Raw genomic sequence first — 25,332 nt, forward strand, 5'->3', positions numbered from 1 at the left:
GCCGGGAGGGAGGAAGGAGGCCTCTCGGCCGCCGGGGAAGGAAACAGCTCCGAGCAGAGGGGGGAGGGGGGGCGTCCCCCACCTCCACTCAGCCCACACCGTTAGCAGCAGCAACCTCAAGCACGAAGCCAGCCCGGGCAGGACCGTCGGGGAGACTCCCATCTCCCGTCAGCCACCCGAGAACCAGAAGTGGAGCTGTGGCTTGAGGCCTTGAGTCAAAGTGCCTAGGCCCCGAGTTCAAACCCCACCACCAACTAAAAGAGGAATGCCAGGAAGTCCTCGCCCGTGCCTCCCCTCCTTCCTCCCCTCCAAGTGTTTGTGAGGCCAGCTTGCAATTTGGAGTGGGGTTCCCCGTTTGGCCAGGCAGAACTTGATTATTAAACCATGTGGGGGGCTTGGGCTTTGAGGGGTTTGCTGCTGCCGCCGCTGCTGTGTTTTGACAGGACTGGGCTTTGAACTCAGGGCCTCCCAGTCACTTGGCTGGCCCCGCACTACCCGAGTCACAGCTCCAGCCTGGCTTTTTTGCCGTTTCATGGGAGGTGGAGCCCCCGGCCCTCTCTGCTGGGGGATCTGATTCTTCCACACAAGTAGAAAAGGCCCCGCAGGGTGGGGTCGGCGTCATCGGGCTTCGTGGGCAGAGTTGGGCTTTCAAGGTCAAGATGAACAGACGGCCCACTGTGGCTTCTGCTCCTCTCAGGAAAACTAACTTCAGAGGTAACTGTGTGTGTGTGGGGGGGGGGAATGGGACACAAGAAGCCTCCGGATCAAGGACCATTTTGTGGCCGCTCCCCCCCTTTCCTTTCTGGGCGTGCGCACGTGTGTGTTTTCGGAGGGTAGAACATATTTTCCAGCCCGGCTGCCGTGGGGGTGGTGCCGGGTTTATCAACAGCAGCTGCAGACGGGGGTGCCGGGCGGAGCTCCCTGTCCCCGCTGGCCCTGCGACCCCGGAGCAGTTACTGGAAGCCCGAGGGGGGCAAGCTGGGGAGGCGGGGACAGGCGGGCGCCTCCCTCTCGCGGGAGCCTCTCGGCCACACGCCGGCGTGGTGTCGGGATCTGGTGGCGTCCCGGCTTCCCCTCGGGGCCGGGCGCCCCCCCCCTTCCCAGCCACTTCCGGTTTGTGCGGGGTTAACCGGAGAGAACAGTCGCGTGGGGACTTTTCTGCCCTGGCTCCAAACTCAGATCCTCAGATCGCAGCCACTGGAGTGGCCGGGGTGACAGGCGTGAACCCCCGTGCCCGGCACACTTGGCTTTTGTGCTCCAGCTCCGACTTCACACCCGGCGCTGGGCCTCTGGCCGCCTCGTCTTCCACACCCCGGGACACGGGCGTCCACACCTCCCCCTCCACACCACCGCTTCACGAAGACACTGACAACCTGCTCGGCGGCCCCGTGGCCCTGTGGCGTGACTCAGTGGTGAATCCCGGTGGCGGAGCCTCTGAAGGGCAAAGCCGGTGTTGCACACGGGAAGGAGGCCCGCACCTGCCCCCGGCGGGGCTGAGTCAGCAGGCCTGGGCCCTGCTCCAGGGGCGGGCTGGCTCCCCGGGAGGCGTGTGTGTGTGTGTGTGTGTGTGTGTGTGTGCGCGCGCGAGCACACGCGGGCACCCGTCCAGGGGAACCACGAGGTCTGGCAGCAGGTGGGTGCTGGGCGGGCCTCCCGCAGTCTGGGAACGGCGCCCTGCCTCGGTTCACGTGGGGCGCAGCACACGCGTGAACGCCGTCCAGACAGGCTTTCCGGGTCATTGTTCGCAGAGAATGCTTTCCCCACCACAAATTCCTCCCAGACCTCCGCGGCGGCGCGCCTTCCTGCCCCCGGAGCCTCGGTGGGAGGGGGGCGAGATGGGGGGCCCGCCCATCCCCCTGGAAACTAGAGGCCACGGGGGGGGGGGGGCTTCCACCCGGACCCTTGGCCTTTGACCCCATCAGGGATCTAGACACAGCAGCAGCTGAGGGGCCAGGACAGATGCAACCTGAGGCCAGATTCCTGCCTCCCCTCCCCCGCCCTCCCCCCCCCCCTCTTCCAGAAAACAAGCCACCGGCCACAGGATTCCAGCACTTGTGCTGCCTGTGGAATTTCAAGTCCTTGTACATGTTTTTATGGCCCCCCCCACCCCCAGAAGGATAAAGCTGCAGAAACCATGCTGGAAGGCCCGGAGCACTGTGGAGAGGAGGACGGCGGACCCCACGGGCTGAGCCTTGGCGCGGGCGGGCGAGGGGAGGGGAGGGACGGCAGCCGGGGCAGTTCGGGTCCCTTCCGCGCGGAGGAGGCAGAGGCGGAGCCGGGCAGCCCCGTCTTTCTCTGTTCTCCAGTGCCATCCAGTGGCTCAGCCGGCAGGCTCAGCGCCCCCACGGCCCCGTGGGGCAGGAAGCCGGCTGGCTCCCCCCACCTCCCGATGGCCTTGGGGGGGGGGACTGTGCCCCTCGCTCGCTGGGCAGATGCTCGCCGGCCCTCTCTAGGATGGAGTCTCCCTTCCCACCAGTTTGGAGCCCGGGCGGTGGTGCACTCATCTCAGACTCCCCAGCGGTGCCGGGGTCCCAGGAGCCCCCGCCGGCCTCACCTCGGCCTCCACCAAGGCGAGGCTGTGCGCGGCGGGGCCCGGCGTCGGGGAGGAAGAGTCTCCCGGGCTTTTCTGCCCAGGCTGGCCTAGAACCTCGATGCCCCCAAAATAAATAGGTAAATACCGGCCAGTTCCCCTGAGGCAGCGGAAGGGGCCGGGCTTCCCAGGCGGCCCGTAGCTCCAGGCACCGGGAGACGGCTGGGCTTCGGTGCCAGGCGCCGTCCCCTCCCCGGCTTGGGTGCTGGGCACGGGGCCGTGCCCGCTCCCAGCCCCGGAACCCTGAGCCCGGCGGTGCCTGGACCCGGGCCCCCCACGTAACCACGACGGGGTTTTGAAGGACTGGAGAGGTGGGGGCGAGGGGGGCGGGGAGGCAGAGCCGGGGGTCAGCAGCGAAGCAGGGAGCCCACGGGAGGCTGCCGGGCACACCGGGACAGGCTGAGGCCGTGGAGGAAGGGGGTTCAGAGAAACAGCGCAGCCGATGGCAGTGCCCCCCCCCCCCCCCCCGCCGTCTGTGATACGCGGGTCAGGGGCTGATGTGGCCCAGCCAGCCGGCAGGACGATGGAAGGGAGGCTGTGGCTCCAGGGGTGGGAGCACCAACCTGGGGTGAGATCGCGAGGGGCGGCGCCGGGTCCTGAGTTCAAGCCCAGTGCGGGTGTAAAGGCGCCACGTGAGGAAGGAGCAAACCTCGTCACGACCGCGACCCCGCGCGGTGCGGTGGACACAGGTGGAAGGCGCGCCGTGGAGGGGCGTGGAGGCCGGGGTGCGGGGTGCCGGCCGCAGGGCCGCCGCCAGGGGGCGCCCGCCCGCCCGCCCCGACCGGGCGGCTGCTGGAGGGCGCGCAGCCTCCCCTCCCCTCCTGCTCGGCCACAGCCGGGCTGACCCTGGGGCCCCGCGGGGGGGAGGGGAGGGCCGACTCCGGCCAGGCGAGCCGGTGCAGCGGCTCCCCCCCACCCCGCCACCCCGGCCAAAGCCCACTCCGGACCCCGCCCTCCATAGGACGCGACCCCGCCCCGCCGCCCACCCAGGACCATGGCCACGGCCGAGCCCCAAGCTGCCCAGGCCTGGCTTGGACCCGCGCCCACGGGCGGGCGGCCCTCCAGACACCCCAGCATTGACGAGGCGGCCGGGTGGGTAGAACAAGAGCTTTATTCTCGGTTCTGAACAGGGCCGCGGCAGGGGAGCGGGATCCCCCCCCAGCCCCGGCCGCCAGCCTGTCACCCCACTGCCACACAGCAGACTAACCCACGGGAAGGGGGGATACAGGGGGAAGCACACGGGAAGCCATTCTACAAGCAGCGCATCCTACAGGGAAGCTGCGGTTACACAATAGTGACAATCACCTAATTTCAGGGAAAATCCACAAGGCAGTTATGGCAATAAAAAAAATCCATTGGGAAACACTGAGCCAGGCAAGCATGCGAACTTGGAACACAAAAGGTGAGGCCCAGGCCCGGGGCCCCGGGCGCCGCGGCTCCGACCCGGTGGGCATGGCCGTGCGTGCCGAGGGTGCGGGGTGCTAGCACACACACCGGTCCTAACTATGCACGTGCTCGTGGACTCCCTCCCTCAGCAACGCCCCTCTCCTGGGCGCTCTATTTAACCTAGCTAATGCTCTGCTACATGGACATCTTAATGGCAGGTCTTAAGGAATCAACGAAACCCATGATATTTTGTTAACTCAGTGTATTTATAAAAGGAAAGGCTCTCTATCAAAACACACTTCACTGGGAAAAATAAATAAAACTGGACACATGGATCTACACAAAGCCAACTTTCACTTTGGTAGATTTCGGCGTAGGACAGTCTCTGACAAAGGTATTTGCCCTCACTCCCCCAGGGCTGTTCAACCTCCAGGTTAAGAATGTGCAAATCATTTTAACTGATACTTTATTATGCTGTTATTTCTCATTCCACATCATCTTCGGCCAAGCTCTGAGCACTTACAATTCTCTAGAAAAAAAAAAGAATTTAATTTTGAAGTATCAGAAGCATTTATCCAAGATTCCGAGTTCAACATCAAATATACTTTCTATTTTAAGAAGCAAATCTTGCTGAAGTTACCGGCGGACACCTAAGAAAACTTGTCAGCCCACGAAATAGCTCAGGGAAGCACCCACGGAGCTCTTCAAAACTCCTCTACCTATCAATTCCGCAACTCAGGCTCTCTCCCACATGACCAGCCAACAGCACCTCACCACTGCGTGCCCCAAACATTTCCCTTTCGGGTTCACAACCGTTACAGGAAGAAGAAATAGTGTAGTCTGAAACTAGCACATGGAAAACACTTCCAACTAACACAGACATGTGGACTAAGGGTGGCCATTTTTACAGAGAGGAATTTAGGCTTCATTCTGAACCTACACATTGTCAGAGACCCACTCTCAGATGAGCATTCCAGAAGAACAAAGTCTAGTTTGTCTAGCACAGGCTGTACAGGCTCTGGGTTTAATCCCGAGTGCAGTGAAGGGGCGGAAAACTCACTTTACTCACAGTCAAGTGCTGTGAGAACCTCCTTCACCACTCACAAACCTTCACACGGACGCTGGCCTCAAACCCCCATCCCCTCATCTCCCAGGCCCCTCAGGGTTTCAGGCTAAGCCACTTTGCTGAGCGGGACACATATTTTACAAATGACCCACCTGATAAAAACACGGAATAAAAAACAAACCGCTTTAAGCTGGGGGCTGAGGCCTGTCATCCTAGTTACTCAGGAGGCTGAGATCTGAGGATCTCAGTTCACAGCCAGCCCAGGCAGGAAAGATCCTAAGACTCTCAGCTCCAATTATCCACCTAGGAAACATGAGTGGGCTGTGGCTTAACGTGGTACAGTGCTAGCCTTGAACAAAAAGCTCAGAGACACTACCCAAGCCCCAGGACTGACCAGATTAAAAAAAAAGCCTGTTGGTATTTGATGGTGATCTCTAAGCAACATGAGATACCCAATCACTTTTATCTTTATATAAAGAAAAATAAATCTAGGTTGTGAAAGACCTGGAAAGTATAACCCCGAGAGCTACATCATTAAGAAAGGTAACTCAAGGATAGATTTCCATGTCTTGCTCAAGTCACCAGACATTTCCCCAAGTTGTGAGAACCCGAAAGTCAAGCTCCCAGGCTGTGAGATACGATGGATAGCGAGTTTGGAAGGCCTTCTCCCAACATGCTCTCAGAACACTTTAGAGTTTCCTGGAAAGATCAATCAGTCCTGGCTTAATAGGAATTCAGATTTCTATCTTGCATGTAGGCTAATTCCACCCTAAATTGCAAGGGAGCCTGGGGGCAGACTAAGGTTTATGCAAATTGTAAGCTGTACATTGCTGAGCTTAGGTTCCCCAGATAGGAGAGATCTACATACCACTTGTATACAAAATATTGGCACGAGGGAAAGTTTATACCTTACTCTCTGCACTTATTTCCCTATACAAAACCAATCAAACCTTGGGCTCTAGCTGGAGGAAGGCTACAGGTCCCTCTGGACCCAGCAGCGGATTGCAACCTCGGGCCCTTACCTGACTAATGGTGGGAAGCTTGGTCAGAAGCATCTGGAACACGGGAGGCGGCAGAGTCTGCTGTAACACCTGCAGCAGCTGCTGTGGCTGCCCGCACACGGCGATGGCGTTGGTCAGATGGTCCACACCCTTCTCGTATTCCCCTGCAAGGCGCGCAGTGACGTGAGCCTCTCGTCAAGGCTCTACTCCCCACCCTGTCCCCAAGTGTGCCGACTGCACTGACAAACAGCAGTGATCTACCACGTGCCCGTGGGCGGCCCACCCTTCGTGGGCCAACACAGAAGAAGCATGCTCCATGCAGAGGGAGATCGGTGCTCCAACACCCAAACATACTGTTTACGCTCTTAAAATACGATTCTTTTTTGGAGGAGTGGGGGGCTAAATCCACGCCTGCTCATTCCAAGTAAGGCACTCTACCGGTCAGCCACACCCAACCACTTCTCCATCTCACTAAGTTGCCCACGCAACTCTCAGAATGGTGACCCTCTTGCTTCAGCCTCTCAAGTGGCTAGGATTACAGGTGTGTAGCAAGAACTACATACCTGCATACACACAGACATACCTGTGTGTGGCGGGAGCCTGGGCCTGTCCCCTGGTGGTTTTACTCAAGACTGACTGCACTACTACTGGAGCTACGCCCCAAATCTGGCTTTTTACTGGTTAACTGGAGTTAAGAGTCTTCTGGATTTATCTGCCCAAGCTGACTTCAAACCCTAATCCTCAGATCTCAAGCTACTGAGCAGCTAAGATTACAGCATGAGCCACCTGAGCCACCAGCTCCTTTCTAGATTACCTTGAGCTAGTAATTCTTCACCAAGCTGTATTTCCTCAAGGAAGAATTTCTGAACAGCTTCAGCGTCTTTAAGATCAGGTAACTGTTTGAAAACAGAATACATAGAAATTGAGATCAATACTATGCCAAGGATAGAACCAATACACAAAAGTCAACAAAACTGAGGACCAAACAAACAGCTATTAAAAAAAAAACTTACCTCAGAATTTAGCATCTACATTAAGATGAAGAAAGAAGCACTTTCTGGTCAACTGCTATTTCAACAGTTCTTAGAAAGCATTTCAACTGTGTGTGTGTGTGTGTGTGTGTGTGTGTGTGTGTGCACGTGCTGCTCCTGGAGGCTGGCAGGGCCTGTGCCCTGGCCTGAGCTGTGCTCCAGGCTAGCACTCTACCACCTGAGCCTCAGCTCCGATTCTGGCTTTTTGGTAGTTAACTGGAGAAAAGAATTCATGAACGTTCCTGCCCAGTCTGGATTTCTGCCTCCTGAGTAGCTAGGATCACAGGTGTGAGCCACCAGGGCCCAGCTTTAGAAAGCTTTGCTCAAACATTAATAAAACATGAAGGGCACAAACATCTCTACTATCATTATGGAATTTTAAGTAACTGCAACACACAGGTTCAACATTATTTTATGTCGACGTTCATGGGTATGTGATTAGATATTTAGACAGTAGAACATGCCATTGAGGAATGTCACTCCTCATGTCTTAATGGTGTGGTTTTCTTTGTGCTACAGCTGTCACTCCATGCCAGGCTCCATTCTTGGGGGGGGGGGGGGGGCACACGTGGACACTCTCGTCTCAGTGCGCACCTTGCTTGGGGCTTGTTTATTCAGATTGCAGTCCATCACTTCAGCCACACCTCCATTTATACAGCCTCTTAAAAATGTAAACTTATTTTTTTAAACCACATTAAAAAAAAACTTGACTCCCATTAATGAATTTTTAATTAATTAATTAATTAATTTTTGCCAGTCCTGGGGCTTGAACTCAGGGCCTGAGCACTGTCCTTGGCTTCCTTTTGCTCAAGGCTCGTACTCTTACCACTTGAGCCACAGCACCACATCCGGCCTTTTCTGCGTATGTGGTGCTGAGGAATTGAACCCAGGGCTTCATGCATGCTAGGCGAACGCTCTACCTCTTAGCCACATTCCCAGCCCCTTAATGAAAAGTTTTGAGCTTTAAATTACATTGTATACATTCTATCCAATACACATGAAAAAAACTTCCCCAAGGCATTTTTCACTCACTATCTCAGTCTATAGAAAGACATACTGATGGGCTGAGCTGCTGCTTGCACGCCCTACACCCTCACCAAGAAGAGACCACAGAACCAAACCGGGGTGAAAGGCAGCCTGGACACATTCCAACAGCAAAGTGTATGGATTTCCCTTCATTACCACACCCGGCCACTAAGACCTGTGGAGAGGACTGTTTCAAGATAACAGATGTAGCATTTATTGCTCCAAGGTTTCTTTGTTTTAACCTAATTTTACCATTAGTGACCTACCAGCCCACATCCTACAAATCCAGAAAATAAGTTGGAATTGGCCATAGGAATGCAGGCTGCTTGCTCCCGGCTCTTCCATGTAACCTATCTATCTATTAGGGAGGCAGAGATAAGGAAGGACTGTGGTTCCAGGAAAGCCCTCCCATCTCAACCAAAGCTGGGCACCATGATGCCCACTCTCATCCCAACTACACAGGCACTGAGGCAGGGAACTGCAGCTCCCGGCCAGCCCAAACAAAACCCACCAGCTCCCCATCTCCACAGAAGAAGCCGGGTACTCCAGCTGCAGCTCTAACAGTGGAGGAGAATCGTGGTCCAGGTCAGGTCCAAGTCAGGCAAGGTGTGTAATTCTAACTACTCAGGAGGCTGAGGTCTGAGGACCACGGCTTACAGCCAGCCTAGGCAGGAAAATCAGCAAGACTCTCATCTCCAACTACTCACCAGAAATCTGGAAGTAGAGCTGTGGCTCAAAGTGGCTCAAAAGTATAGCAGCAACCTTGAGCCAAAAAAGACCAAGGACAGTGCCCAGGCCTAGAGTTCAAGGGGGGGAGGGGCCCGCAGAAGTGTGACTCAGGTAGTAAGAGTGTTTGCCAACAACCTTATAAAGCCCAGAGGTCAAATCTCAGTACTCACCCCGCTGGGAGGGGGGAAAGCAGTAGGATCTAACATTTACTTAATTTAGTTACTTGAGTCATATGAAACAACAAATGGAGCATCCATGAAAAGAAAAATGGAAAGGTTTACATTAGAGTGCAAGTTTGTGTGAACCCGGCACGATTCTGTATCAGTGGGCAGGAACAATCTAGATTAACTTTGGAAATGAACACCCAAGGTGGAACTAGGGCAATTAAATTAACGAAGGTTACATTTTTATGAGCTTGAAGCAGCTGAGCATACTTGACTCTTCTGGGGATAGCTCTGCTGGAGACTTTCATCTCCTGCCTCTCTAAGCCGGCTGGCACACTAAGCTGGTCAGCACAGAAACCAAGTCCTGGAGGGCCACTAAGCTGCAGCGGAGCTACACCATTCCCCTAATCGCATACACAATGCGGAACAGAAAATCAATATCCAATAGCAAAGAGCCTTCTCAAAACATGTCAAAATACATAATTATCAGACATTATCTCTTTAATGAAAAAAAAAAGACTACATATTACCTTGGAAAGCCCAGCTCTCTCCTTCGCAAGCTTCTGTTTCTTTCTTCCTGTAAGAAATGTGGTACTTTCATTTAGTTATAATCAAAACAAGAATCAAAGTCTAAGTAAGTGGCATCCCTAGGGCCTGTCAGGGACCTGGGAATAGCTCCTCCCATCCTCAAGGACTCAGGCAAACGGCATTTCTGGGAGAGAGCATTCTCTTGCTCTCTGGGCCACCAGGGCTAGCAATTCACAGCTCCATAGGCAAGGCCAACACCTCTTTCCTACCCACAGGGGATACGGAACAGAGAATTAGGCCACTGTCACCAAATTTTATTACTGACATGTAGCACCTTCTATAACGGAGAAGCTGTATTTGACAGTTACCCAAAAATAAAACACAGCATGCATTGCAAAAGAAAGCAATGGCAAAATGCTCAGAAATCCACCATTATGGTGATGAAGGAAGAAAGCCTATCATCTGTAAGCTGCGTTGTTTCTGGTGTGAAATCAAGCTATACAGATGTCTCTCGTGAGAGAGACATTTAAAACTCCAGCTACAGGGTGTGGTCGCACAGGTCAGCGACCCCGGCACCGGGGAAGCTAAGGGCAGCCAAAGCAGAATGGGCAGACCCGGTTTCAAAGATAAGAGCACCTGCCTAGTGAAACTCAAGCAGAGGGAGTTCAAGCCCTAGAATGGTAGGAGGGAGGGAGGGAGGGACGGACGGAGGAAGGGGGGAACAGGGAGATCAAACAAAACTGTAATTCTTGATCAGTCAGCCCTCTTCAAATGAATCCATGAAACTGACAGCACCGTTTCTTCAGAAACCCGCTCTAAGGAGAGGAACTCCACAGGACATGCGTGAGGAGCTACTTAAGGCTACCTAACTTGGCTCATGTTCCACTCTATGCATTTATCTATCTATAAGCATTTAAAAAGAGGCAGTTCTTATCTTCAATGAGGGGCTGTAATAAACATTGAAGTAGTAATTCTACTCTCAATCTTCTTAGGAAACAGTAAGGGAGTGGCTGTCCAAACACAGGCAGCTGAACTTCTGGGTAATGACTCTTACTACTCAATAGAGCAACATGTCCATTAGGTTAAAAGGCATTTCAGAAATGTGCAAAAGCAGGGACCATGGCTGATGCGTACATTCCTAGCTATTCAGGAGGCAGAGATCCAGGAGGATCCTGGTTCAAGGCCAGTCTGCGCAAAAAGTTCTCAATACCTCATCTCAAATACATGGGGGCAGTGGAATGTGCCTGTCATTCCAACTTTGCACATGACTGAGTTCTGGAGGACTGGTGTTCAATGCCAGCCAAAGCAAAGCAGTCCACAGAATTCTCCACCCATCTCAAGGGAAATGGTTTGAGCATGACAGCCCAATTAGGGTGAATGGGAAGTGTAAGAGTACTGCCGCCCAGGATGGCACAGGCAACTGTGGAGACTAAACACAGCAAAAAGGGCTGGAAGCATGGCTCAAGTGGCAGTACAGCCACTGCCAAAGGGGGTAGAAAGGAACAAGTATTGCGCAACAGGCAATGAAATGCAGTCTGTTAAACCAGAACTTAGGGGAAATGACAGAAGGTAAAGAGTCCCCACTGGAATGAAAGTTTCCAGTAGTACTCAAGTACAGGTTTTGTTTTTGTTTATGTTTGAGACAGGTTCTATTTTGCACAAGCTCGCCTACAAATCCCCCCTAAACTCCAGCCTCCACCTTCCGGGACTTATGTGATCATTATAGGCGTGAGCTACCTCGCCCAGCTTCAGATTTAAAAAAAAAAAAAGGAAAAAGAAAATTAGGTGTGGAGGAGTATGTGACTAATGCAGAATACGTTTGATTGATAGTTTACAAATTTTAAGCTCCCTTAGTTGCCTTTTATTTTTAGCAGCAAAATTTAAATTACACTACTTTGTTTCATAAGGTAAATTCTAAGATGGTAACAGATTGAAAATCAAAACAAAAGATCCACACGGCAAAATTTAGGCCTAACCCAGCACTGGCTGATCTTGATCTTGGCACCAAATCCCGTGCAAATCAAAGTTAAAAACAGGTATGTCCACCTTAAAAAAAAAAAAACATGATGTAAAACGTAACTTACAATCACCTCCAAACCATGTGCCCCGGCATTTCCTTCGCGTACTTCTAAAAGACACACCATCCCACAAGCAACCGTGCAGAGGGAAGGAACGTAAAATGGCATGCCACTCCGAAGTACCTTTCTAAATGCAGCGGGCACCGTGATTTGGAGGCTAAAAGAAGAGGGGCCGGGAACCTGAACCGCAGCCATTTCAAACCTCTTCCTTAACCCGGCCAAGCACATTTCAACAGGTTCACCGGCTAGCGAGGAGAGGAGGTCGGACGAGCTCCTGCTTACTCCGGGCCGAGCGGAGGAAGGAAGCTCTCGCGCGGGGCCGGCCACCCCAGGAGGCCCGGCAGAAAGGGGCTGGGAGGGAATGTGACAACGCAAGCTCCCGCGGGGCGCCGGGCGGGCCTCGGGCCTCGGGCCGGGGCGGCCGCGCGGACCCCACGCGAGGATGTCGCAGGTCTGAAATGAGGCTGCGCCACGGGGGGGGGCGCAGCCCTTTGGACCCCTGCGCGTGCTCTCGCACTCGCTCGTATCCGGGGGGCACCGAGCCGCCAGGAGGGTTTAAGAGTGCGGCGCGCGCGGACGCGGGGACCGCGAGCGCAAGATGGCGGCCCGGGGCGCGGGGGGGGGGGGGCCCGCCCGGCACGCGGCGGCGGCGCCCTGCCCCCCCCCCCGCCCGGGCCGCACCACGCGCCCGCCCGCCCGCCCGCACCCCACCCCCGCCCGCGGAGGCCGCGGCCCGCCGGGCCTACTCACGCTCGCGAAGCCTGTTCTTGAAGTTGGGGTCGCTCCGCCTCTTGCGGTCGAAGTAGATGCAGTAGCCGATGAAGAGGGCCCCGCACACGCCCGCGGCGATGGCGCTGCTGCGGCCCACCATCGTCTCCGACTGCGGCGTGCGCCGGCCGGCCGCGGCGGGCAACGGGGCGGTTGGCCGCGAGCCTTCACCGCGCGCGGGCCGCACGCAGCCGACGCCCGCCCGCCTGGACGCGGAAAGGCCGAGCGCGCGCGCTTCCGGCGCCTCAGGCCCCCGAGGTGGCTGCGGCGGTGCCTGCGCGCCGCCCGCACGCCGAGCCCCGGTGCGCCTGCGCGGAAGGCCACGTGTCCGCGGGAGGGCGGGGCGCCGGGTCCGGGAGCCGTGCCGGCGCCCTCGGCCCGCCCCGAAACCGAGGATGGCTCGTCGGGCAGGTGGCTGGCCCTGGGTTGGGCGCCGGGCCGTGCTTGGTGCGTGCCCGAAGCTGTCGGGCGGCCCCCACCCGCAGGCCCCGGGGTGGTCCTGAGTGCGCGGGGAGGGGTAGACCCGAGCGGGTGGGCCCCACGGGGGCCCAGTCAAAGCCCCCCCCCCCCAGCCACGTGCGACCCCAGTTGAGCGGGCTTCCCTGAACCCCGGAGAGGCTGGCTGGCAAGTACCGCAGCCAAACAATTCCCACAGTCCATCAAAATGGCCAGGCCCCTTTAGGACAGCCACCGGAAGTCACATTTGACCAGGTGACTACCGGGGTAGACTGAAGTTGAAGATGCCAGGGTTCTCCCAGGTAACAACAATGACACGGTTTCAGCAACACGTGCATAGTCGGCAGAACCTGCAATCATCCATACAGTAACGAGTGTCAAGCAGAACTGTAACGTTCTCTGCCATCTTAAAAAGCTGCCCCCTCAGGAAAACCCCGTTTACACACACAAAGCCCCCTATGAACCTACAATCTACACAGTCTACAGAAGCTGTGCACTTTCACCAATTTAACAGAATATGTACAAAAATACCCAGTGGCCAGGTAATAGACACTTACTGAGCACAACTTCTGAAAAATAAGGTTCTGAAGTCAAGGATACTAAAAATAAGTTTAATTTCTCAGTGGGTGCTGGTAGCTCACATCTATGATCCTAGCTCTTCGAGGACGCTGAAACCTGGAGGATTTCAAGGCCAGCAAAGGCAGAAAAGTCTGAGTTTCTTATCTCTGGTCATGCAGCAAAATGCTGGACTGGAGGCACAGTTCAATTGGAGAACACCAGCCATGAACAAGTAAGTCTAGTGTAAGTGCAAGGCCCTGACTTCAAAGCCTGTACAGGCCGGGGAAAAAAATATACCTCTGTACCAAAGAAAATGAAATTCTGCTTTCTACAGAACTATGGTTTGAAGACCCAGGAGTTCCCACATGCCCTTCCCCCAAGACAGCCTTTTCAAAACTTTCAGTATGCTTACTTCACCCTGTTCTGATCTCAGTGACCTTGACGCATGCCCACTATAGATTCTACCTGCTGGGTCAGCCCAGTTTTTCCCACTTCCTTCAAGTCTGGATTAAGGATATAAACCAAAGCTTGATATAAGTAAGTCACTGACTCCTAACCAGTTGAGGAGGCCAAAGGAAAGTAACTGCATTTTTCTCCTTTTCTGACATATATACCCGCATGCATGTAATGCATGTATATTTTCTCTCCTGACATAGATCTTAGTGGCCCTGAACTTGAAACCTCCAGAATGCAGGATTATAGCAGTGTCTCATTTCCTGGCTACCTTTAATAGAAAATGTTTCCTTTCAATGACTTTCTGGGAAGATTGTTTCCTTCTATCAAGTGACACTAATTTTCAGGATTACAAGTTTTCCTGAAGATATTTTTTAAATCAAAAAGTGGAAGTAACCTGCTTTATATGAGACTCACCAGGGTCATCAATACATAACCAGCACTAAAGTTTGGTTTTTTGTCTTACCACTGTGCCAGTAAGGATGAGCTCAAACTCAGCACTTGAGTTCATTCACTAGCTTTTTCATGCAAGACTGGTGCTCTACCACGTGAGCCATAGCTCCACTTCTGGCTTTTTAGGAGTTAATTGGAGATACGCGTCTCATGAACTTTCCCGCCCAAGTTAGCTTTGAACTGGGATCCTCAGATCTCAGCCTCCATCTGACAAGGTATGATTATAGGGGTTAGCCATCAGCACCCAGCTTTATTTCTTAAATTTCCTCCTTTACTTTAATCCAAACAATAATATTCTTGAAATAAAAGATTCTGTATATATATAAAAAAAGGTTCTTTTATATAGAGTTCACCCTGGGCCACTATTGACATCAGTAGTAACTCAAAGCCTATGGTAATAAATCTGTTTACATGTTAAAAAAAAAACACCCTTCAGAGTATTACAATGTGAATAAACTAGCAATGTGAGATCTTCACATTTTACACACATTAAGCCATAAAAAATAGACACAATCTACAAATCTGTTAACACAGTACTCCATAGAAGTCACTTCATTCATCATGACTTCTGTTTCTTTGCTTTCTTAATCCGTACACTTTTCTTCTGCCCTTTCTTCTTCTTCTTCTTAATGAGAACAGCTTTTTCTCCAACAAATACACTTTTAGACTGTCCTGCATGTGTGGAAGCAAAGTGAAATCCCTGCTTAGGTTTACTGACGTTCTTCAAACCTGCCTTTAAATTTTGTTGTCTTAATTTTTCCTTATTAACGGATCTCATGACTCTGAGTTTTCTTCCCATGAGCTCAGAATTATTTAATTTCAGAGCAAGATGAACGGCATCCGTATTCTATAAAAGAGAAAAGAAGTGACACATCAATTTCTACCCAAAGAGAATGGTACAATTTGGACTCTAATGGGTTATATTACAGGGATCCTAGAACTTGCAGACAGGGCCCTTCTGCTATTCCAAGCCCCGCCCCCACCCCCCTGGAATCCGTAATCTGCGTCCTCAATGTCCCGATTACATCAGATTACATGGGCTTCCTTGTTCAGCATGAGGTTTCAACCAACTAGGGAATCAAGAGATGGCCTGCATGTTGTTAGCAAGCTTATTCAGTGAAATTACTGTGGACAACTTTCTAGCTGTAGCTGTAGCAGACCTAATCAGCAGTGCAGGACAAAGAATACTCAAGGCTTCACGAGGAAATCACCCTATTATGTTCAAAAGCAAAGCCTTCGGATCCCCCACAGCCGTCCTGGCCAGGAGATCAGACACTGAGGTATTCCAAGTACACAGCTGCCACCCAGGATGACTGCGCCGAGCGGCCGGCCTTTACAGTGAAGACCTTCTATGGTAAGCCCAGACCAAAGCAATGCACAGACATTAAGGCAGCACTGCAGGAAATAAGGGTCTCACAGACAGAGGTGCAATTATGCCAAGGAACACACAGGAAAATCTAAAACATTAGTATTTAGCTGCCTCGTCAGGCTTGAATCATTTGGGTACTAACTCACCAGTGGAATAGATACAGGAACCTTGTACAAAGACCTGAAAAGCGTTTTCTCTGCCAGTGGTCCCGCTAACACCCAACATCTAACCATGCTACAAACTTCACCATGTAAACAGGAAGACAAAACGACAGTATTTCCTGGCTGAGTGCAACAACAGCCACCCTAATCTAAGGTGGCGTCTCAAGCTGGCCAACACAGCAGGAATCCTTCTGTGCAGTCACAGGCCAGTGACAACACACGATCGCCGTACCTCAAAGAGCACGTAGCCAAACCCCTTGCCGACGCCAGTAACGGGGTCCCTCACGATCCTCACGGCCACAACACTCCCACAGTCCACAAAGTGCTCCTCCAGGGCAGGCTCCTCCACTTCTGAGAATAAATTCACCAAATGAAGGTCAGGCTCCACTTCCCTTTAGGAAGCTGGAAGCGGGGGCTGGGAATGTGGCCTAGTGGGAGAGGGCTCGCCTCGTATACACGAAGCCCTGGGTTCAATTCCTCAGCACCACATATATAGAAAAAGCCAGAAGGGGCGCTGTGGCTCAAGTGCTAGAGTGCTAGCCTTGAGCAAAAAGAAGCCAGGGACAGTGCTCAGGCCCTGAGTCCAAGGCCCAGGACTGGCCAAAAAAAAAAAAAAAAAAAAAAAAAAATAGCTGGAGGTGTATCCTAAGACAGTGAGATGACACAGACTCATGAACACACACCACTGCATGGCACATCTGACAGCTAGGGACAGAATTCGGGCTCTCGTGCACGCGAGGGAGGTGCTCTACCACTAGTACCCCAGCCCCATCTCCAATAGTGAATAGCAAAACCTTTTGTTTCAACTTACTGTAAGGAAGATTCCCCACAAAGACTGATCTTTTGTCTCTCTGAAACACAAAGAGGGTTAATAAATACCATGATGAAATCCCTTAGTACAATAAACACACACGTGTGTGCGTACGCGCGTGAGCATACCCACGTGAGTAACAGGAGAGTAAACAGGACTTTGTTGGGAGGGGATGACAGCAAGAAGGACGAGTGGAGAGGGTGAATGAAGGTGAATATGGCTGAGGTGCTTTATCAAACATCAGTGAAATCTGCTGAAGCTCTCTAAGGAAAGGAAGAGGGCATAAGGGCCGGCGCCGGTGGGGTGTAGGAACACACGTATGGAAACACTCCCAGCCCACCCCCATGCAACCGATAGATGCTAATACAAATCCTAAAAGAGAAAAACCCAACGGACCAGAAAATTGAAGCCATCCACTCCAGCCCCATCCCATACTCCCCATCTGACGGGTCACCGGTCTCCTTATTTAACCTAACACGTCTACCTCTTGTTTCTGCTTCCGGCCTACCCTCTGAACAATGAGTAAGCCCTACAACTAGCACCGATACAGAGTAGTGGTCAAGAAAGGCCCGATCTGGCCAGGTGCTAATGGCTCACGCCTGCAATCCACACTACTCCCAAGGGGAGATCTGAGAACTGTGCTTCAGTCGGCCTGGGTAGAGAATCCATGAGCTCCCAATTAACCAAAAAACTGAGAATGAAGGCTGGTTCAAGTGGGAGAGCACGGCCACACACACGCTCTCCTGGGAATGGCAAACCCTTGCATGGAAGGTCACCTAGCAAGCGTTTCGCACTGTGGGGTTCTGTGGTCAGTTCTGTCCCTGATCACACAAGGAATAAATGCCCGTGTGGTGTGTGTCCAGAGCTTCATTCACCAAGGCTGGCAGGTGGGTCTGCTGAGCCTGTGCTCCGCCCCCCATCGTGCTCATTTCTCCCAGGTCACTCTGACGTCAGCGGAGGCATACTCTATTCCGTCACGCGCCCTGCATCACATCACTCCCACAGTTCAACTTTGGGGCAGCCCCAGACAGGACTCAGGCTGCCCTGTCCATCCAACAACAAAGGTTACAAAGGTCACTACTGCCTCGGCACCCTGACACCCAGGAACGGGTCCCGGCCATGCAGTCTGCTCTTTTGCCTCACTAAACGTTTCTGCTGGATGGCCTACCCATCTCTCTACAGGAGAGAGGGAGGACCTGCTCTCCTCGAAAGCGCCTTGCCCTCCTTGGCAGCAAGTCCCCAAGTCCCGTGACCCAATCACAACCTGATGACGTACCCTCTGTACCTACGCAGCCCTGATCACAAAACAGCTCGTCTGCCCCACGAGTGTCTCCACACTGTCAGTTACTGCAAATTAAGATGATGTCTTAGGACCTCATGCCCACAGAGGAGCTCCTCAAAACTGTCCACTGAACATTTCCTTAGCCCCGATCCCTACAAAAAGGCTGAGGATCTTAACATCTCTACTGCATCCTTCGGCCCAACTTTTCATAATCAGTGAATTGTCTGTTGGGGGGGGGGGGCGGTGTGGGGGGGGCGGTGTCTTGTATTCTTGGCCTTGCTCAGCACCAACTGATGATGTGAAGGCTCTTCCTCCCAGTCCCACTGGCTTCACGGCTTCCAGCAAATCTCAGATGGGAGGAATTCTCGCCACAAGGCTCTAGCTAAATTCTTTAAACAAAACAAGCACCGCTTACAGACGAAGTCTCAGATGCACGATCAACTCGAATACGAAATCCATCTGCAATCTGGGCCCCATTTCTGTAGGATAAGCAAAAGGGAGAGATGGGAGCACATAATTAATTACCAAACTACGTGCTCTACAGTGAAGCCGCAGCCACGCTCCCCAGCCGCACCGCTACCTTTCCAACGCCTTAGCAGCAGCGCTCTCCTCTTTAAAGACAACGTAGGCGTGGAGGGTTTTCTGATCAGGATGAACTTTGCGTCTACAGAGACAGCAAGGACAAGGACAAGGTCAGTCGGGTGGCCTCAGTCACCAGAATACATGCAGCCTGCTTTCTTAGCACTTGAGACAAGACCCCTGGGTGAAGCTTTACTTTTTCAAATAAATATCCTGTGATTAAAGGCGAATCCGATTAGAAAGAGAATGGGAACACAAGGCCCGCAGCCGCCCAGACAGGAGCCGGCAGGATGAGAACAGGGCGCCCACATGGGCCAATCCCTAAGAACAATACAAGGACTGGAAATCCAGTCTCAGCTGCAGCTCTGTCTGTCCTTGGTTTCTCTTTCTTACGGCAAGATCAAACGTGTGGAGAGAATGAACAGCAGGCTGAGGCTCCGGCAGCCATCCCGGGTCACCTAGCCAGCAGGCTCTGTGGTCCACCCCAGGCACGGCCATCCCCCTTCAAAGGCCATTACCACCACCCGTGTTTCTACGGACCACTTCCCCGCCCGGCGGGACAGTTCTACCTTGCACACCTATTCCCACACCTCAAGCTTTGGTCTTCTCTGTATAATGGTGAGGTATGTCTTTTGAATACTGGCTCATTTACAGGATTCTCCCTTTATCTTTGCCTTGCAGTCTGAATCCAAACTGCGCACGGTCGGGACTTCACTGGCTGCAAGACAGCAGTGCATTTCACCATGCACACGGGCAGCTGGCTCCCAACCTCTCATCAGACGCAGACTTGGTCCCTTTGTCAGGACCAGGGACAGGGTAGGCTGTTCTTTCATGGGGGAAATGTTGTGACTGGATTGAACTCTTGATGACTGGAGTTTGTGCTCTAAACCCACTGACTTGCTAGATTTACAGCTGATCTAGCACAGTTGTGACGAGTGAACAGGAGACCTGGACCTTAGTGAAACAGATCTTTCATGGAAGATGTCAACCTAGCATTCGGAAGTAACAGAAATACAAGCGCCAAGCCCTGAATATAAGCCCTAGGAATATACACACACACAATGCCAGTAACCACCTACAAGCCCAGTACTTGGGAGGCAGAGGCAGGAGAGTCATGAGTTTGAGACCAACCTGGACTCCATAGCAAAATACTGTCTCAGAGCTGGGAATATGGCCTAGTGGTAAAGTGCTGGCCTCGTATACATGAAGCCCTGGGTTCAATTCCTCAGCACCATATATGTAGAAAAAAAAAAAACAGAAGTGGTGCTGTGGCTCAAGAGGTAGAGTGCTAGCCCTGAGCAAAAAGAAGCCAGGGACAGTGCTCAGGCCCTGAGTCCACGCCCCAGGACTGGCAACAAAAACAAAACAAATAAAATACTGTGGGCTGGGAATGTGGCTTAGTGGTAGAGTGCTTGCCTGGCATGCATGAAGCCCTGGGTTCGATTCTTTAGTACCACATAAGTAGAAAAAGCTAGAAGTGGTGCTATGGCTCAAGTGGTAGAGTGCTAGCTAGCATTGAGCAAAGAAGCCCAGGCCCTGCGTTCAAGCCCAAACACTGGCTAAAATAAAAAACAAAAAAATAACCAAAGTGGAACCCAAGATGTGGTTCAAGTGGTAGCGCACCAGCCCTGAACTAAAGAAAGAAAGCCAAGCCAAGAGGGCGAGGTTCTGATTTCAGCCTCAGTACCTGCGGCCTCCCCCAACCCCACCCAAAGACTAACAGGAAAATGCACGGAAGGCTGAAGAGAAACGAGAAATAAGCCCTCCCTAGAGGACGAGAAGCAAGGGCACTGGACTTCCTTAGCAGTGGGTAGCAAAAAGAGCATTTCCTGAGAACGGAACCCTAGCCACACTATCTGCATGGTCCCCAAACTATCAAACAGGAACCTTAAAGTGGCCACAGGGAAGCAAGAGCCCCAGCAAGCTGCAGCAATCTGAGTGGCAGTGGCAATCTGTGATACCCTATACTTATACATCCTATACCCCATACAAAATCATACTCTACACCAACAGCAGAAGCGCCTCGGTGAACTGAAGAAAGACGGCATTTACTACTTAGAAAATCTGGAACAAACTTCTATTATCAACTTTCTTGACATTTCTCAGGGCATACTTCCTGGTAAATTATCTTACAATAATTTCTCTGACTATCATTTAAGGCCCGAAGATAAACAGCTGACAAATAAATCTACATGCTATTACATACACAGTCACATAAACTACATTATTCAAGTACGGTAGTACATAAATTAGTAAGAAATGTACCATTTTTTCGTAAAGGAAGGAATTAAAGACAATATATGTCTTTTGTAGACTTACTTTATTGCGGCCAACTTTTTGGATAGAGTTCCCTCTGCTGGAATCTTTGAGGAAAAAAGGATAAAGCAAATAAAATTGAATACTTGAAATTAGCTGTATTTTCATTCTATTCTTTTCTTTTTGGTACTAGTGATTAAAACAAGGGTCTCATGCATTCTACCACTGACCTATGCCCTCAGCCTCATAAACCACACACACACACACACACACACACACACACACACACACACACACTTTGAGATAGGAATCAGGTTCAAGTCAGGTGCTCTTCCATTTCACAAATAGTAAGAAGTCAGTAGTTCTGACTAACACAGAACACTTTTTAACACTATGCCTTTTAAGAACTGGGGAAGAAAACATACCAGAGAACGAAATCGTACAGATTCTATTTGTCCATACTCTTTAAAAAACGACTTCAGCTTCTAAAATGGAAGAAAAAACACACACACATATATATATATAACTTTCAGAACACAAATGTCACAAAAAAGAACGAAGTAAACCTCTGATAATCTCCTTCTAGTTTTTATATTAAAAACCACCACCACCACACTTCAGATAAAGTACAGACTGTAAGCTAGGTGCTAGCAGCTCACATCTATAATCCTAGCTACTCAAGAGGAAGAGATCAGAGGATCACAGATTAAAGCCAGCCCAGGCAAAAAAAAGTCCGAGATTCTAATCTCCAATTAAACACCAAAAAGCCACAAGTGGAGCTATGGCTTAAGTGGTAGAGTGGAGCATTCTCCTAGAGCACAAAAGTTCAGGGGAAGCACCCAGGCCCTGAGTTCAAGCCCAAGGACTGGGCTTGCAATCATTATCAAATGCAAATTGACGTCAGACTCCTTTCTTCCACCAGGTCTCTCATCTTTTCACTCAGCCCAAAACCAGAAGTGAATTTTAAGGATGTTGATATAGCTATAGTTGACAATGCCATATTTATCTGTTTATCAGATCTCCAGATGTGGGAAATACTAGTAGGTAAATTGTGAAGTCTTTATTCATTTGATTGGTTCAACATAGAAAGAAACGTGCTTTAAAAAAAAAATAGGCATTTTTATAGAAATGAGAATTTCTCCTCCTGACTTTAAGCAGGACATAATTTATTGCAGTATTTTCAAAGCATTATGCTACCACATTCTAACAGGAAGATCAATAATCAAAGGTATGCTATAAAGAACAATGTACAATGCCCTATAAAATGAGTATCAAGTAAATGCTGAGACAAAAGGGTAAGAAAAGGAAAAGCCGGGACAGGGACATGTCTTGTATTGTTTAGTTTTAGTTAGTAAGTAGAATATAAATTGTCCTTCACAAGGCGGGGAAGATTTTGACCCAAGGAGTGCTCACACAGTTACCACCATATGAACTCAGAAAGCACAGGGTTATGTGCACAGTTTTGCGAGCCTACGATACAGTGTGTTTGTTCCACACAACAGAGACTCAATGTGAGAGGCACTTGGTCCTACATGAAGGACAGAGCTTTGGAGGAAAAAATGAGCCTGCAGGCGGGGCACTCAGTTCTAACGACGTGTAACTGAGCTCACACCACAAACAAACCGCAACTCACCTTCTTATTGCATGCAATAGGCAAGTTCCCAACAAACACAGTCCTCTCATTCTTCAGCCTCTCTTCTTCTTTGTTGACTTGAACTTTCTTTCTCTGACTTACATCAAGGCTCTGATCGACATCATCAAGGACTTTTCTGTCTACTACTTTACCACTACAGTGTGCCGTTTTCCTTTTCTGTGCTTGCTTCTGGTGAGTTTCTTCTTCTAAGTCAGCAATGGCTAGTGCGCTTTCCCTAATTTTTAAAGTAAAAACAAAAGAAATTTAAAAGCAAGCCACAAAAAGTAGCACTTCACAAAACAGTTCTATTTCCTTAGGGGAAGTACTTTCCAATGACTTCTGGCTTTTTGTAAATATAAAACTACCACTCACAAGTGTATCTGGGCTCTAAAGCAGCATTATTTAAAAGGTGGCTAGATCACTGGCCACTGAAGTGGTGCAGCTTGAGTTGAAAAAACTCGGTATTTGAGGATACTCTGTATCAGAGCCTAATTTCATCTTCTGCTGTAGACCAGGACACTGCACTATGACCTTGAAACTGAAAGATGTCTATGTGCCTGCCACCAACTTACTTCCTTAAAAATAAAATTAGCCAATAGAAAAAAAACAACCCCCCCCCCCAGGTTCTGTATTTACTATAGCTCTGCAGTACTTAAAAGAGTGCTGAAAAGTCAACCCTGAAATGGGAAAGACAAGATAAAGTATCAGGGAAAGGGGGTGATAGGGCCAGACAGAAAATCAAGGGCATAAGGAAGATTTTTTTGTTTCCTTTGTTGGGGTGGAAGCCTGGGCCTTGGGCAAACTAAACATGCTGAGCCGCATCCTCAGCCCCTGAAGAGAGTGTAAGGGAGTAAGAGAATAAGCAGTGGTAGTTGTGAAACGACTGGCTCATCAGAAATATTGCTGGGCTCTGGGAAAATAGAAACTGTAAGGTCCACCCCTGGGAGGGCTCCATGCAGATGTACCGGAGTTACCTAGGTAGCCCGCACAGCTGGAGGCGGTTACCTCCTCCTCCTCTAACGTCACATCCAATCCACCTGGCCACACCTCCCGACGGTCACTATATAATCCGGCTGGCTCAACACAGTCCCGCTCTCCTGCTCTCTTTCCTTTTCTCTCTCACTTTCTCTTGCTCTTTTCTCTCTTTCACCCTTCTTCCTTCCCCTCTTTCTGCCCACGCCTCCATCTTGTGTCGGCTGGCAGTCTGCTCCCCCCCCCCCCCCGCCCCCTAAACTCCTTTCTGCCTGAACCATGTGGTGGTTTCCTTTCATGCGCACCTTAAACTATTAAAGTTTTGCAACAGTGCAGTAGTAGTGACAGGCCTCCAGCCCTCTCTCCTTTACAGTCATTTTCAGAGAATCTCCTTTTCCCCCAGGCCGGAACAGTATTCTCTTTGAAGCTGGGACTACAGGTACACTTGTCATGCAAACTTCAGTTCTTTAACCAGGCCAGGATACAGTATTTTTTAAAAATGAAACAACTAGAGGTGTTATAAGTGAGGAAAACATCCCCACGAGTGTTTCGGGTACACGAATTCCCACTAACCCCCAGAGGCTCTCTTTAACCTCCGGGTGGGGTGAATTTCACCGACCTGTCTGCCAGATTCCGGTCCGCATGGGAGGCTTTCTTGGTCTTCGTCTTCTTCGCAGGCTGTCCCGAGGCCGCCCTTGGCCACTCGGGTGGGGGCCCACCGTCCTCGCCTTTCCTGCCACGGGAGGGCTGCTGTTCCGAGTTCAGAGGGGAAGTTCAGAGCCCCCCCTACACCGTGCTCCACCCCCTCCTCCGCCATAACCGACCCCCTCCTACCGCCATCGCCATCCCCCCCACCCGCCCGACCCTTCCCACTCCACCACCATCCCCGACCCCCCCTCCCAGCCCCCCACCTCCGATCCTCCCCACTCCACCACCATCCCCCACCCCCCTCCGACCCTCCCCACTCCACCACCATCCCCGACCCCCCCTCCCAGCCCCCCCACCTCCGATCCTCCCCACTCCACCACCATCCCCGACCCCCACCTCCGACCCTCCCCACTCCACCACATCACCGACCCCCCCACTCCACCACCATCCCCGACCCCCACCTCCGACCCTCCCCACTCCACCACCATCTCCCCACCCTCCCAGCCCCCCCACCTCCGACCCTCCCCACTCCAACACCATCTCCCCCCCCTCCCAGCCCCCCCACCTCCGACCCTCCCCACTCCACCATCATCCCCGACCCCCACCTCCGACCCTCCCCACTCCCACCAGCATCCCCCCCGCCCCCGGAGCGCCCAGACTCACCCTCGGCGCGGGCACGAAGGCGGGGCGCGCGGGGACGGCGGCGGCGGCGGCGCTGAAGAGCGCGGCCAGGCGGCCCCCGCCCTCCTCCGCCGGGCGCGCGCCCCGCCGCAGGCTCCCGGCCACCTGGCCCACCACGTAGTCCCCCGCCGCCGTCCCCGCGCCGTCCGGGCCCCGTCTGCAAACACACGCCAGGCGCTCAGCCGCGGCCCGGTCCCCGCGCACGGAAAGCCCCGGGACGGGACCGAGCCGGGCCGCGCCGCACTCACCCGGGCTCCGGGCTCCGCTTCCTCTTCCGCCTCCTCTCACCTGCGGCGGCCATCTTGGGGGCCGCGAAGGAGCCCTACTTCCGGGCCCGGGCACTTCCGGCGCGCGCCCCGCCCCTTCCGCTCCGAGGCCCCGCCCCTCCCGGCCCGGTGGAGGAGCCGGGACCCGAGGCACGCTCTCCGGGGAGCCCGTCGGGCTGGCGTCCCACGGCCCGTGGCCGGACCGGCTCCTGGCCCCCTCCCGCAGCCCTCCCCGCCGCCGCCCAGGCGGGCCCGGGCCGCGTGCTGGAGGACCGGGGCTGGCGGCCGCCGCGACCCCACCCAGCCTCGGTCCCCGGGGCTCTCCCCGCCGCCGCCTGGCGGGTGACCTCGGGGGCCGGCACGCGCACGGGCGCGCTCCGCCGCCCC

General features: G+C 52.6%; 2 protein-coding genes and 1 non-coding gene across 3 annotated transcripts; all 3 read right to left on the reverse strand.

Moving 5' to 3' along the window:
• Positions 1–4,427: 4,427 nt before the first annotated feature.
• On the reverse strand, positions 4,428–12,595 carry Tomm20 (translocase of outer mitochondrial membrane 20). The gene is made up of 5 exons (XM_048367792.1): positions 12,350–12,595; positions 9,524–9,570; positions 6,858–6,939; positions 6,065–6,207; positions 4,428–4,505 (listed from the first exon to the last, which is right to left on the reverse strand). Exons 1-5 carry the CDS (start codon positions 12,468–12,470, stop codon positions 4,461–4,463), a joined length of 438 nt encoding a protein of 145 aa, XP_048223749.1. The 5' UTR covers positions 12,471–12,595; the 3' UTR covers positions 4,428–4,460.
• On the reverse strand, positions 12,039–12,166 carry LOC125367376. Its single transcript, XR_007214070.1, has one exon. It is a non-coding gene; the product is annotated as a small nucleolar RNA SNORA14 (small nucleolar RNA).
• A 2,011-nt stretch (positions 12,596–14,606) lies between the features above and the next one.
• Rbm34 (RNA binding motif protein 34) lies at positions 14,607–25,044 on the reverse strand. The gene is made up of 11 exons (XM_048367720.1): positions 24,928–25,044; positions 24,662–24,836; positions 23,970–24,100; positions 22,379–22,613; positions 21,171–21,230; positions 20,809–20,852; positions 18,491–18,574; positions 18,326–18,389; positions 16,629–16,668; positions 16,050–16,168; positions 14,607–15,134 (listed from the first exon to the last, which is right to left on the reverse strand). The coding sequence occupies exons 1-11, from the start codon at positions 24,978–24,980 to the stop codon at positions 14,847–14,849; spliced, it is 1,293 nt and encodes a 430-aa protein (XP_048223677.1). The 5' UTR covers positions 24,981–25,044; the 3' UTR covers positions 14,607–14,846.
• Positions 25,045–25,332: the final 288 nt, after the last annotated feature.

The sequence above is a fragment of the Perognathus longimembris genome, chromosome 18 (genome assembly GCF_023159225.1).
Source record: "Perognathus longimembris pacificus isolate PPM17 chromosome 18, ASM2315922v1, whole genome shotgun sequence".
Taxonomy (NCBI): Eukaryota; Metazoa; Chordata; class Mammalia; order Rodentia; family Heteromyidae; genus Perognathus; species Perognathus longimembris.

Coding starts and splice junctions, on each gene's coding strand:
- Tomm20 (XM_048367792.1), bottom strand. CDS start 12,470: ATGGTGGGCCGCAGCAGCGCCATCGCCGCGGGCGTGTGCGGGGCCCTC. Junction 6,940..9,523: donor AGAGAGCTGGGCTTTCCAAG/GTAATATGTAGT, acceptor GTTTTCAAACAG/TTACCTGATCTTAAAGACGC. Junction 4,506..6,064: donor AGCTTCCCACCATTAGTCAG/GTAAGGGCCCGA, acceptor TTTTTTTTCTAG/AGAATTGTAAGTGCTCAGAG.
- Rbm34 (XM_048367720.1), bottom strand. CDS start 24,980: ATGGCCGCCGCAGGTGAGAGGAGGCGGAAGAGGAAGCGGAGCCCGGAG. Junction 21,231..22,378: donor CTATTGCATGCAATAAGAAG/GTGAGTTGCGGT, acceptor CTTCCATTTTAG/AAGCTGAAGTCGTTTTTTAA. Junction 18,575..20,808: donor AAAAAGTTGGCCGCAATAAA/GTAAGTCTACAA, acceptor CTGTCTCTGTAG/ACGCAAAGTTCATCCTGATC.